Genomic DNA, 14,170 nt, shown 5'->3' with positions numbered 1-14,170 from the left:
GAATCAAGATTTATGCATAGGAAAAGAAGACCTGTCAATGAAGTTAATAATAAGAGATAATCATGAACATTTTAAGAAGGTAAGGAAGTGCAGTTAAGTTGTAGGGGACGGTGTGGTCAGGGAATGGGGTCACTAAGAGAAAATCCGAACAGGAAAAAAAAATCCAGGAAGGAAATAACTTATTGTTAGAAAAAGATTTCCACTCCTCACTCAACCATTCGAGGTGACATATAGTCAGACACATGGAAGAACAACCATTTCCAAAGCAATTCTCCTCTGACATGTTTGGTAATATAGATAACCCCACGGTACCCGGCTATCTCGGGAAGTTGTGACTTGCAATTTAGTCGGCCTGTGTGAATGGCACTTTATGTTTACCTTGCACTTTTCACTGAGTTGCTCCGAACAAGCAGAAACTTGAACCCTCACAGAGATGGCCATGCTGCCCAGCCAGTCTTCAGAAGCCAGATGAGCGGCTGGCAAGGTCCTGTTTTCTGCTGACTGAGGTCATGCATGGCTGGATGACTTATGGACAAGCCCAACAGCCACATCTATATCTCAGAGTCATTAATTACCAAGAGAAGGACTCAGCCCGGAACCACTCAGAGGATAGAAAGTCCTCAGAGAGGGAGTCTGTTCAAAGAATCAGAATAATCAGAGCCATTTTTATCCCATTCTGATTTCTCTGCTGCAACTTTCAAATGCAGGCTGTTTTCTCCAGCCTGAAGGGAACATTGGGAATGGTGGCTGAGATTTTGTTTTTCTGATGTTAACATCTGAATGAAGGGATCAGATGTGATCTAAGAATGAAGGGAAACAAGACCAGGGAGAAGGAAACAGGTGCCAAGAAAATGTTGCAAATTTCAAAAGGGTACATTTCAGAAATTACCATTGCTAAACTTGGTGGCAAACCCCAGATAAATTCTAGACTAGATAATTAGTAAGATGGTGTTAGAGCTCTTAGTAAAGAAAGAAGCTCTTATTGGGAGCCAGCGCGATTCCCTAAGTGGAAGAAACACAGCATTAGACACTTTCTCTTTTAATGCACTTACTAGAGTCCTTAGCAACCACGCTGTTCTGGACAAGAAGGAGAAACATGGGCCTCGTAACCATCCAGACAGACATGATGATGGCACGGATGGCGAACCAGACCCTGTGGTCCTGTCCTTGCTCCCATTCGGTCAACTCAACAAAAAAACTCACTAATTCAGCATCCACCTCTAGAGCATAAATGTTATGCAGGGTGCTCTTCTAGACAAGGGGTGGAGAAAAACTGTTCAATCCTGGTCCTCCTGGGACTTGCGGTCAGGCAGTGGGAAAGGACAAGCACACAAGTAACCACAATGCAAGCCAGAGAAACAAAACGCAGTAAGAAAAGCACCATGTCCATTGGGGACGGATGGAGACCAAGGTCCCTAATGGTCAGAAGACATAGAAGGCTTTGCCCAGGAAATGGCATTTAAGGCAAAGTTTAAAGGAACAGAGATGGGGATAAAGCTTAAGCAGAGGCATGGGCTGGGGAAAGATTAAGCAGGAAGTCCAGCTTGAAGGAAGCGGGGGGCCTAGAAAGGGGAGTCAGGACTGGGCTGGCCATTCCTTTTGCGGGGAATTAGGCAGGGGGTGTCCTTGATGGCCAGGCAAGAAAGCGTTTGGGTTCCCAAGGCACACAGCCTGGCATTTGAATCCTGCCACAGCCACCACCTTAGCCATGAAATTGAGCCAGAGACAACTTCTCTAAACTCCTCACCGACAGAATGAGCATGATTATAGTGAACCTAAGTCATAGGGTCCCTCTGAGGACAGAGTGAGACTCTATGTGCTGTGGGGCTGGCGTGGAGTAAGTGTTCCCTAAACGTTGCTGAAGAAAGCCCGGGGTTACCCGGAGGAAGCTCTCCCTTGCAAGTTTTACCTGGCCATGTTGGATAGCCTTGATTAGAGGAAACAGAAGAGAGGAAAACGTGTCTCCTATCTGATGCCGATCTAGCTCAGCAGGGAGCCTGGAGGCTGAGCCAGAGACAGTGGGAGGCTGGGGCCGGAGGTTCTGCAGGGTTTGGCCCCTGACCCCGTGTGGGTCTGAAGAAGCAGCAGGCGACTGTTGTGTGACTCCAGGTTTCCAGCCTGGGTGGCCAGGTGAGTGGTGGTTTCATCCAAAAAAAGCAGGAAGTCAGGAGGAGACTGGGGGGCAGACACAAAGGAAATAGCATGGGGTTCAAAAGAAGGCAGGCCTGGTGAAGCCTGGGGTCAATGGTCTGGGAAAAGCAAGGAGGAGAAATACGTGCTGCCAGCCTACCAGATTTGGAGATCTGGGGGCAGGGGTGGGGATGGGTGGGAAAAGTCTTCACCTCCGTGCAGGAGTCCCTTAGAGCCCGCAGGGAGTGTGCCGAAGGCTCGGAGCTGATGCTTCACTGGGAGGCTGGCTGCTCCAGGGGTGACCAAGTCAGGATTCTGAGCCGTCTGGAAAGGCTGGGCTTGTGGGCTGGGACAAACAGCAATAATGGCTAACTCATGTATTAACTCATTTAATCTTTCTCATAAGGGAGATACTATTCTTAGCCTCCTTTTAAAAATAAGTAAACCCAAACACAGGGGAAGTAACTAGACCAAGATCACATGCTAGTAATGGCAGACCTAGGATTTGATCAGGAAGTCAGGTTTCCAGGTGTGTGTGTCTGTGTGTCACTAGCTGTGGGGCCTGCATGATTGTATATGGGTAAGTATTGTTTGTGGTGCCTGCATGATGAATGTGAGGCTTTGTGTGTCTGTACATGTGTATGTGATTGTGTGGCAAGTGGTTATGTGAGTGTATATGTAGCCCACATGGTGAATTTGCGTATGTGTAAGATGTGTAGAGGTGTCTGCATGGGGATAGTTTGTATGGATGTGTCATGAGCTGTAGAACCAGTTGTGCCGGTGTGCATGTGGTGTGAGCCTCTAGTGTGCATCTATTTTATAATTCTGGGTGGAACTGGAGAAAAGCCGCATGACTTACCAGCCTGGGTAAAAAGGCAGATACCTGCCTATGACCACTCCCACTGGGGATTAACGAAGGCACAGGAAGCAGAAAGCGCATGGCAAGGCAGAGGCTATATTACTGTACCCCCAAGAAGGTGTGGGGGTCCCCCTCCTGGATAAAGTTGGAGCTGAGGCTGAAATAGGAAGGTTCTTGGGAAGGGCACCATCTTCTCTCAGGTTCAAAGCCCTCCCAGTACTGACTTGAATCTAGAACAGAAGGAGTCAGTAGGGATACACTGGTTTTTTCCCAGGTGATAAAAATGGATTCCAGATAATTCTATAAAAGCATCTGCTGGCTCTTCTTTGTGGCTGCATCCGCTACCAAGGCCAAGACTGACTGTTTGCATTCCCATTTGTCAACCAGGCGGGGGAGGTAATTCCTGCATTGCTCTTTCCCAACCTTCTCCTTTCCTTCCTAATTCTTACAGCTTGGAGATATGCTCCGATAGTTCTTCCAGAGGCAGAGGATACGATTAGCCAGCAGGCAGATCCGTTGAGTGTGGAGCTTAGAGTTCAGGGAAGGCACTGGGTCAGTACCGAGTGGCCAGGTGGGCTGGACTTCGTGGGTAAGACAGTCATAAGACAGATCTACTGCCTGGAACCCAGACATCAGCCGCCAGAGCAAAGCGGGGGGCCTGAGGTCCAGGTTTAACCCGGAGAGTGGGCATCAGCTGATCTCCAGGAACTGGAGGCTGAGCAAGGTGGTGAGAGCACAGAGCCAGGGTGCAGGGCCAAGGAAGGATCTCAGCACTACTGAGGGTTAGTTTAGCAGGATATTTATAGGAAGGAGTCCTTCAGAGCAGGCCAGAATCCCTGGATGTGACTGGCTCAGGGTTTGCTGGGGGAAGTAAAGGAGAACATCTGGCGGTAGTAAGACAGGAAGAAAAGGGCCTTCCATGACCTGCTGCCCACCTTGCAAAAATTCCACGTTTTATGTTCTGGAGAAAATCTGTCTCCCAGTAGGATTACCTGTCTGGTTTTTATGCATGGACTATATTTGGTACCAAAATTACTGACCCCAAAAATTTCAAATTAGGACTTGTTCTTGTGTCTCCCCACCCAGTCACTTAGCTCTGTGCCCGGATTTATTAGTCATTCCTTCCCTTCATGATGTTAATTCTGCCATAGATTAATATACCGGTTTCAGTGTAATAACATTACTATAACATATATTTTAACATTTACTACTTTAACTCATGTTCCCTTCTAGGCTATGAACATCTCCAGGTCAGAGATAAGGGCTTTTATTAACTGTTGTGTTTCCAAGTGCCTGGCACAGAGCCAACAGTTGTCCAACAACATTTAAACCAATATGCAAATCAGGAATATCAATGTTTAAACATTTCTCTATCTTTTTACATGTTCACAAGATCTCATATCTCAAACTGGAAATGACTTTCGAGATTACCTAGTCTGCCTTCCCAGTGGTGTCGGAATTATCTCCACCACCTTTTTAGCAGAGGATCACTGGCCTCCTCTGGATAATTCTAGCCAGTTCTTTGTGGGGCAGCCTGTTGCATTGTTGTACAACTCTGGCAAATTCCTTCTGCATAGCTCCCCAAATCTGATTTCCTAGCAACATTTACCTGGTGTCTCTCCCTCCCTGCCACCATATTCCCTTCCTGTTTTCCAAGTGAAACAATTGCCCATGTGATTTTATTTCAAGTCCTCTCATCTTTCCAGTTAGCCTCATCTAGAATCAGTGAGTGTGATTGGTGTCCAAGTTCCTTAAAATACGGTGCCCACGACTAGCACTATGCAGTGTTACTCCAGGATATCGGGGCTGGGGGGCTATTCCCTCCTAATTCTGATATTGCTATTAAGTAATCAATTAATTCTGATAGTGCTAATATTAGCACTTCAGATTGCATTGATCTTTACGGCTGCTACATTTTCTTGTTGGCTTTTATTAAGCATCAGAAAAGCATGGCTTTTGAAAAAAATTAAATTCAGTCAAACAATTGTCTTTCATTCTGTACAATTGGTTTTTTTAAAGCCAAACTTTAGGTTAAGAATTTGATTGCCTGAAATGTTGGTATGCACAGGAAAATACTGTACTGAGAGAAGGGACTGGAATTTATGTTAGGACCTGTTCAGCAGCCAGCTGTCTCTTTCTCTGCCCACCAAGTCTCCCAGCAGGAATCCTCAGAGGCCTCCCTGTTCCCCCATCCCTCATGAGCCACCCTGTTACTCAGTCTTACCAGTTTTACCTCTAAATATCTTCCTTGTCTGTTCCCACTGCTGACCCCTTCATTCTAACATGAAATACTGCAGGATCTTTCTGAAATGCTAGTCCCATCAATTACTCTCTGCTCAAAACATTCCAATAGCTTCCCAGCACCTCCAAAACAAAGTCCAAATCCCTTCATAGAGCTTAAAGGTCCCCTTGCATTTCCCCTGATCTACATCTGCAGGCCCACTATTACCATCTCTCTGTACTTCTTGTTGGAGCATTTGAACATGCTCGCTGTTCCCTGCTGCATTGGGTTCCCTCCCACTTTGAGACCTTGGCTTATACATGCCAGGCATTGCGCTCAGTGCTGTACACAAATTAACTTGCTTGATCCTCACCACTGTCCTGGGAAGTAGGTAGTAGTATTCCCATTTTACAGATGGGAGAGCTCATATGTTAAGCATTTTGCCTAGAGTCGGTTAACAAGCTGTAGAACTGGATGAGTCCAGTAATCTAAAATACCCTCCCCTTCTTTCTCCTTGGCAAACTTCTACCTGTCTTTCAAGACAGTTCAAGCTCTAGCTCTTCTGGGAAGTCTGCTTTCTCCCCGAACCTACCTGCCGGACAACACCTACCATTCTGGGCTAATTGTGAAATGACTGTCTCGCTCTAAGCAGCACATCACTGAGGTAGGCCTATGTCCTCCTCACTGAGTCTCCAGACGTATATTCTGCGCTAGGAATCTAATGAATGCTTTGATGAAGGGACTCATCAGTGAATAAATGAATTAACAATTTTCAGGGTTCCTTCGGTAGTTGTAATCTGGCACATGGCCATTTGCCAAAATTGTCAATCAATTGTCTTTGTAATGCATACAAAATTCTGGCCAAAGTATCATGGCAAACCAGCAGGCTCCTGAAAACCAGCTCAGTTATCCTGAGCTCATTTAAATGCAGTATAGCTTGCTGAAGTGCTCTGAAATGACCTAAAAAGGCACAGCAGCAGGAAGTCTTAAACTGTGAGTTCCAGAACACCACTGGCTCAGAAGACGCCCTTTGCGTATGTCGCCTTTAGGATGAGAGTCTAAGAGTGGGTAATGGATTCTGGGCAGAGGAAGTGCAGTAGAGCCAGCGTGCCATGAGTGCAGGCAGACAGGCAATAGGCAGAGAGGAGTGGTGAGCCCTGTGCAGAACAACCCTGAACCTGTTCCACACAAAATACTCACCAGGAGAAAATGAATACTGCACACTAGACAAGCACGTGAAGCCCTAGAGGAGAGGTGGAAGAGAAGGCACTTGCCTGCCTCACCTTCCTGTACAAACAGCCCTCAGGATCTAGTGTCACACTGTCAGCTGTGGGTTCTGATTTTCTGCATCTCCGTGCTCTGGCAGGGTCAGGTGGGGAGAGAGGCGGGAACTGCCCTCCCAGGGCTAGCCAACTCTCCGAGGTCACAAACAATGCCCTTTTCAGATGCAGACTGACAGCCCCAAAGCCCTCACCCCAGTTATCTCCTTTATCAAACTTTCCCACAGGAAACAATGTTCCCCTGCCCTAATCAACCCAGGGCTAAGTACCAGACCCTTCAGGGCAGCCCCCACGCTCCATGAAATAATCCAAACCAGCCAGTCCTAAACCTGCTTAGCCTCATTACCCTGCCTCGCCCATTCCTTCCCACAGAAAACACAATAAAGGCTCCTGACCTGACGGTGTTTCCTCACGTCCCTGCCTCCTGTCTGACTCTGGGGCTGCCCCCCCGTGGCCCGGTGTGGTGAGCCATGCCTCCTGCTTCTAGGGATCTAGGAGTAGGGAAATCTCTTCCTGCATGACACCGTTTGTGTCTGGGTGTCTTATCTCCCTGATAAAAACAAATTCCAGGTGCATTTTAAAACATGTACAAGTCTATTTCATGTAATAGGATTCTTTTCCTTGATTTTCCCACAAACTTTAACTATATGTAATTAGATATCCTCATTGCCATCATCACCCCATAGATAAGAAAGAGAAACAACAGGAATTTAAGCGATGTGTCCAAGGTCACACAAAAAATTAGTGGCAGCAGAGCTGGGATTCAGGTTTTGGGTCTAGTACAAAATGCTGAACATTTCCCCCGCAGATCTATAGATGACCATACAGAGTTATAAGTAGCTTCCCCTGTGTCCTCAGTGAGTTATAAAGTGGGGGCTATGGAATACCATCTTTGGATAAATATAGGAAGGTATATGAAAGCACTTTGTAAAATGTGAATATGATTCAAATCCATATACTAAACTGTTTGTCACCAAGTTTCCCCCAGTTCTTGGGGCTAGAATACTTGAGTAAACCTTTGTTCTTTTTCAGCTGCCTAGCACATGAACGCATCTTAGCTTTAGACGAAGCTCTACCCCGACCATAGAGATGGAAGGGGGCTTTTTCTCCGCATTTCCAGCAGATGCAACACGTGATTGACACCATGAACAGGCCCACACCTGCCGTGAGAACCTGACGTCTAAGTGCAGCATGGTCTTCCCTCATGAGGTGCAGTGAATCCTAAGCCTACACTATAGTCTGATGAGTACAAGACCATCACATCATTATAGATTTGACATAGGGATGAGAGACATCCTTCTATCAGGTTTTGAATCCCAGGAAGCAGCTACTACAATCTTGACGGGCAATGAATAGATGGAGCAGAAGTAGTGGTCATCTTCCTACAGTGGAGCTGTGAGCTCTCAAGGCATTCAAAGAGGCATTCATAGTAATGATTATCACCCTTTATGGTGAGCAGCTCTGTGTCTGGCATTGTGTAAAGCAGTTTACCTGTGTGATCCCGTTTAATCACCATTGAGCAGGTAAGAAAACCGAAGCAGAGGGAGATTAAGACCCTTAGTTATTAAGGGGTGAGTCCATCAGACTCGAAGTCCAAGCTCTAAATAGGATTTCTCAAACTTTTAATGTGCTTAGGAGACACCTGGAGATGTTAAGATGCAGATTCTGATTCTATAGTCCGTGGTGGGGGCTGAGATTCTGCTTTTCTACCATGCTCCCCAGGGATATAGACGCTGCTAGTCTGAAGCCCACACTTTGAGAAGCAAGTCTCTCGATCATTCTGCTTCTTGAATCTCATCAGAAAAAACACTCCTGGTTCTTCTACACCTTCTAGGCCCTTCCGCAAGGTCTTCTCCCTTTTCCTTTTCCAGACCTTGGTAACGTGACAGGAGATTCCCTGTGCATATATTAAGTGTTATGAAATAAGTCAGTAAACAATTTCGTCTTCTGTTTGTTCAATCCACAGACCTCTATTGGGAGGTTTGTGGATCCAGCCACAGTGGTGGTACTGAGGATACCAGGATAAACAAGATAAGGTCCTGGCATCTAGGAGAGGAGCTATGGATGGAGATGAACTGTTGAAAATCTCTGATACTTTCCTGAAAGCGTACTGACTTAGGGTTCCAAGTCCAATCATGGGCCACCTTCACCTCCACAAGGCATGGGGACATGTCAGCATTGGGTGTTCCAGTTCTCCTGTGCAGAGACCACTTTATGGTGGCTCATCCCGCCCCAATTCTCCTGCGAGAGTACACCTCACCTACCTTGGGTCCTTGATTGTGTCAGTACTTGTTGTTGCGACAAGAACACACTGAATATTTCTTAGGCTTACTTTTAGGGTGACAACTGCCAAAGACAAAACTTGAGTTTTTCTGTATGCTTTTAAATAGCTTTATATGCATTTGGAACACAGCAAGAAAATAAGCCCAAGAATAAACTAATCTTAGCTGTATTTAATGAAATTGTCTCAGAAGGCAGTCAAAATCTTAGCATATGGAGACCTCTCCTGAGATTAAAGGTAAATGCTTTCCAAGGGTACAGAGATCTATCAAATATCTTATTTTTGAAGCATCTAAATTATCAGTCAGTTTTCCCTCACTGATACTGTAATTGGTTTTCATTTGGTAATTATGCTGTTTGAGATTTATGTACTGCTGTTATTTAATCATGGAGTAAGGCACACATTTCAATTAACAAGAAATCTAAAGTTATGACATCAGATGGCTCCCGGCTGTTCCCTGTATGTGAATAAACATGCACAGAAAACCCCTTTCCTCTAGCAAATGCCTTTCTTTACCCTGTTCTTCCGGCACAGCCTGGAAGGCAGTGGGGAGAAGAAAGAGGAGGTGGGAAATGAGGAGAGAAGACGGTTCACACTCCTGTAGGCAGCCAGCATCATTTGACTGCCGACTTCCAGAACAGTGTTTGGTTTCATTCCACTGAAATCCTGGCACCTTTACTTGGGTCATGTGGTCATTTGAGGTCATTTAAACCTGTCTCCACCCAGATGCAGATAAGATTCTAAACAGTCAGTAACACAGGAAGCTGGCCAAGATAAAAGATAAGGAGAGAAAAAGGAGGGCTAATCTCATGAGCAATTATGTTAGAGGCACCTTTGCAGCTCTAATTCTTTGGTACACTTCTACTGCAAGGAGGTGGAGCATTGTGAAGCTCCTGAGCTAAACTTTACGTTGAAAGATACATTAAGGGACACTTGGAGTCCAGCCCTCTCAGTTTATGAAGGAGGAAATTAATGAATGAGGCACAGAGAATTTCATTGCCAAAGTCAAGGTCTCATGGCTACTTAATAAAAGAAACAAAACAAAACTTGAAGCTCATTCTGTTCAATTGCAATCCAGCAAACTTCTCTTTGCTGTTGCCCAAGTAAATGTCCTAAATAACTCCTCAGTTCACAACACTCCAGCCTTCCTCCAGGTATCCGGTTTTGCCTCATCACGAAATATCTGTCTCACTCATTATTTTGTTCATTCAGTCATTTTGCAAATACATATCCAGAGGCCACATGTCAGGGGCACAGGAGGACCTAACAGATCAGACTCCTGTCTTTATGGTGAGCACAGTTTAGCTTCAGTCCCTCCTTGTAGCAATGCTTTCTGGATCCAGCCTTCCCCAAATGACTGCTTCTCTCCCTATGGGAAGCTTTCCTTTCATCATTAAAGTGCCTCTGTTAACACTGACACGAGAAAGAAACAAATATGCCAAAACAAGAGACACAGCCTAGAGTGGACATTGCATCTGAAGACAGGGAAGTGCTTTGAAATTGAGTCAAGAGGCTTTCAGGCTGCAATGAGGATTGAATCACAAGTGGCCTGATGATGTTTCCCTGAAATCTCTTCCACGAAACTATAGTTGAAGGGGGCCTGTACTTCTCATGATAACTGTAGGTGCTCTTAGTTCAAAGAGGTGCTGGCTTACATCAGATCTTAAAAGGACATAGTCACTGTTAATCTGAATGGGCCCCTAAAAAGCTGTGGCTGTACTGGTGGGGGTACAGGGGCTCCTCAGAGGGTTAGCAAAAGGAAGGTATGACTCTGACAATGAGTTACATAACCAGCAAGGAGGAAAAATAAGCAAAAAAGCAAAGGAAAAAAAATTCTGGCAGCTTAAAAATATTTTCTGTTTTTCTTTCTTAGCAGAAGCTTAATCTAACCTTAGTCTAAGAAGATTTGTCTCAAATTGGCAATGTAGGTTTAGATAGTTGATTCTTTTAAAATGCCATATAACCGTTTCACTCCTCATAGGCTTCTGAGTTCTTTTTCTCAGTTTGGAATTGTTGTGGTGTGCGAGCATATGTTGGCATAGAAAGCTTGTTATGTTTTCAAATAGGAATAAAGGAAAAACGATCAGCATTGTCAGCAATGATTCCATGCAAAGAAGGAAATTCAAACTCTTGACTCCCCATTTCCTTGGGAAACATGAATCAGTGCTCCTGCTGCTGAAAGTAGATTTTTGTAGTAACCTGTATCATTTATAAGGATTTTTGATTCAGAATGAAGAAAACAGAGAGATTATGTTAAATTAACTTATCCAATGCATTGTCCGTGGACAGGATTTCTCTGTCTACCTCTCATGTACAGGGTAACAGGAGATGACACATTATTGCTGCAACTGAGAGGCAAAATCAGGGGGATAAGATTTTAAAGGTGGAAGATTATTTGGATCATCATGAACACTATACAGTGACAAAATTTCTAACTCCGTGTTTTCTAAGATTAGGGGAATTAGCTATTAGAGCCCTACAGTAATCTACCATGGTCCTGTAGCCCACTTTGGAGCTTAAGTTGAATGCCTATGTTTCACAATAAATGGGTTTTGTTAAGGAAGATAGGATGAAGGGAAATCAGACAAAATATATACATATTTTTAAAAGATGAACCCAGTAAAGAGCAAAGAAATACACTTTGCCACATGACGTGTGTTTAACTAGCTGCCCAAGATGGGAATGGGCCAAGGGGGTCATGGAGGAAGAAAAGCCACAGCTGGTGTGCGGAATTAGGGCTGTTTCCCTACAACATTCTCCTTCTCCTTTTAGAATTTCCCTTGTACCTAGGGAAACCTTCCACAGCAGGAGAAGCAAGTTTGAAATACCCCACGGTAAGTTTAGAAGTTGGAAATGAAGAGAGACGCAGCATCATTTCCTCAAATGGGTGTTAGGAAAGTACGTGTGATTTGAGGGCCTAACTGGGCTGTCCAGGCTTGAGCATTTCCGTCGATTGTCATTAGAAATCTCCTGGCTTTAGCTAAGTATTCTCTCTTTATCCTTTGGCACGCACTGTAGACTAATGACGTGAATCCTTGACACAAAATCCCATAAAGTATTATACTTTAGTAACTTCCTAGTTAAAATTTTATTTCATTTTCTTTACTGGGGCCAAGGTACAGTTTGCCATTTGATTGTGAGAAGACTATATTTTGTAAAATACCTGAAGCAATTTTTAACATAATAAACCTACTAAATACAAATATGTGGAAGACTTGTAAGCATATCAAATAGAAAGCAAAGGCAGATAATTATTCTTATAGTGGCATAAAAGCAAATAATTGTTTCCTTGGAGGTATCCTCAAGTATGAAAATGGCTTTAAAAGAATTCCCTTTTTAAGATACATGAGCTTGTAATAGAGTTTCTAATATGCATAACGATGAGAGCTTGTCTATATATTTAAAAAAATAAAACTAACAAAAAGCAAAAGTTCATGGACATTTTCTTTACTTCACTACTTCAAAATTTTTCCTACTCTGCTATTTTATCACTAAATATGGTTTAAAAAAACCCATAGAAACCCTCTGAAAACAGAATTATTTCCTTGCTCCACACTGTCTTCATCATATGCTATCACTCTGAATATTTATACGAATGTGTGTGTGTGTGTGTGTGTGTGTGTGTGTGTGTGTGTGTGTGCATGGTATATTTCATGCTCAGATGGCCCGAGAAAGAATTGAGATTTAGGATAATGTATTATTTGCTGATGGCATGTGTATAGATACATACTTGTATATAAAAGATTCCTCCATGATGCAGGACAAATTGAAAAACTAGCTTCTAAAACAGCCAGTCACTTCAGCCCTCCCCTTTGGAGTCTATCATTCACATTAGGTATTTCTAAAAGGTCCTTAAAGTTATTGTTAATCTTCCTTTACTGTATAAAATGCCTGATTTCATTCTTTTAGCCAACATTCACACACCCCCATCCATCCTAGGCAAACCTTGGCACTATAAGAGCTCAGTCTTTACAGAGTTAGCAGCCGACTATATACAGCTACTCTAGCATAGTGAAGGGAAAAGTAACATTTTACTTCCACCCCAAACAAAGCTATTATATTTACCTTCGACTTTGAAGATAGTAAAGTGCGGTCGGCAATGGAAGGAGCCCAGCGCATTGCCTGCGCAGTTCATCCACAGACCCTGGTAAACCCACGTGGCGGTTATCACTGATGATGCTCGGGTGGTTACTTTCCACTCGTTGGATGTGGTGGCTGCCACGAGAGCGCCAAACCCTCCGACACCGAACACCAGAGCTGAGATCTGTGCTCTGGACATGTCGTTCGGCCTTCTCCAGTGACGCCGGCCAGAAAGAACGCTTTGGTGGGCTAGGCATGCAGCAGACAAGAAACGCCTGGACAAGAGTTGCGGCCACTTAATGTGGACAGGTGGTCGTATTTCATGCTCAGACGGCCTCAGAATACCAGAATTTAGGATAAAGTCTTATTTACTGGTGGCATTTTAAAGATAGTCTAAGATGATCTTGCTAATTTCCTACTTGGAGATTTGCTAAAATCTTGCAAATGGATTTTAAAGGTTTTGATTTCACAGATTTTTTTCCCCTGGCACCAGAGTTAATGCTTAATTTTCTGTTAGCCTGAAGCTTAACGAACCATGCAACAACCAGATATTACAAAGTACAAATTACACAGTAACAGTTAAAGCTTATTTGACCAATTGCTTTAGTCCTGCATGCTTCTGAATCTTTTATAAATGGAATCGTATGGTAGGTATTCTTTCATACGTTATGTTTGTGAGATTGATCCATGTTCAGGAAACTAGCTATTGTTATTTAGATATTACATTGGAATATAGCATTTCATTAAATGAATATACCACAATGTATTTATCCATTTTCCTGGAGATGCCCGTCTGTGGTGTTTCTTCCCCACCCCAGCCCCTTGGGAACTGTTGGAACAGCTCTCACGCATCTCTCCTGTGATCATGTGCAAGAGTTTCTCCAGTGTATAGCCTAGAAACAGAATTGCTAAGATATAGGAAAAGCTCATCTTCAACTTTATAGGTAATACGAAATTGCTTTACTAAGTAACTATAGACATTTACCATCCTCTCCCAGTGGGCAAGTCCTCACTGGTCCACTTCATAGCACTTGGTATCATGGTGGTGTCAGAATTGTTTGTTTGGTTTTTTGGGGCCACTTTGGTGGGTATAAAAGGTATCAGGTTATGTTGATTAATTTGTATTTTCTGATTACTAATGAGGTTGACCATTTGGTCATGTGTTTATTGGCTCATTGTTTTGTTGTTGTTGTTGTTGTTGTTATCATTAATCTACAATTAAGGGAAGAACATTATGTTTACTAGGCTTCCCCTTCACCAAGTCCCCCCCACAATCCCCATTATAGTCACTGTCCATCAGGGTAGTAAGATGCTGTAGA

At 43.9% G+C, this 14,170-nt stretch overlaps 1 protein-coding gene across 1 annotated transcript in view; it reads right to left on the bottom strand.

The window, feature by feature from the left end:
* The window catches only part of CLDN10 (claudin 10), a 98,324-nt gene extending 85,022 nt beyond the window's left edge, over positions 1-13,302 (bottom strand). Inside the window, exon 1 of the mRNA XM_036893963.2 lies at positions 12,837-13,302. Coding sequence (XP_036749858.1) covers positions 12,837-13,050 — 214 coding nt within the window. The 5' untranslated portion in view covers positions 13,051-13,302. The remainder of the gene's footprint in view (positions 1-12,836) is intronic.
* Between the last annotated feature and the right edge of the window lie 868 nt (positions 13,303-14,170).

The sequence above is a fragment of the Manis pentadactyla genome, chromosome 17, assembly GCF_030020395.1.
Source record: "Manis pentadactyla isolate mManPen7 chromosome 17, mManPen7.hap1, whole genome shotgun sequence".
NCBI lineage: Eukaryota > Metazoa > Chordata > Mammalia > Pholidota > Manidae > Manis > Manis pentadactyla.
Note: the sequence above shows the minus strand (reverse complement) of the source record. Positions and strands in the feature narration are given on the sequence as shown.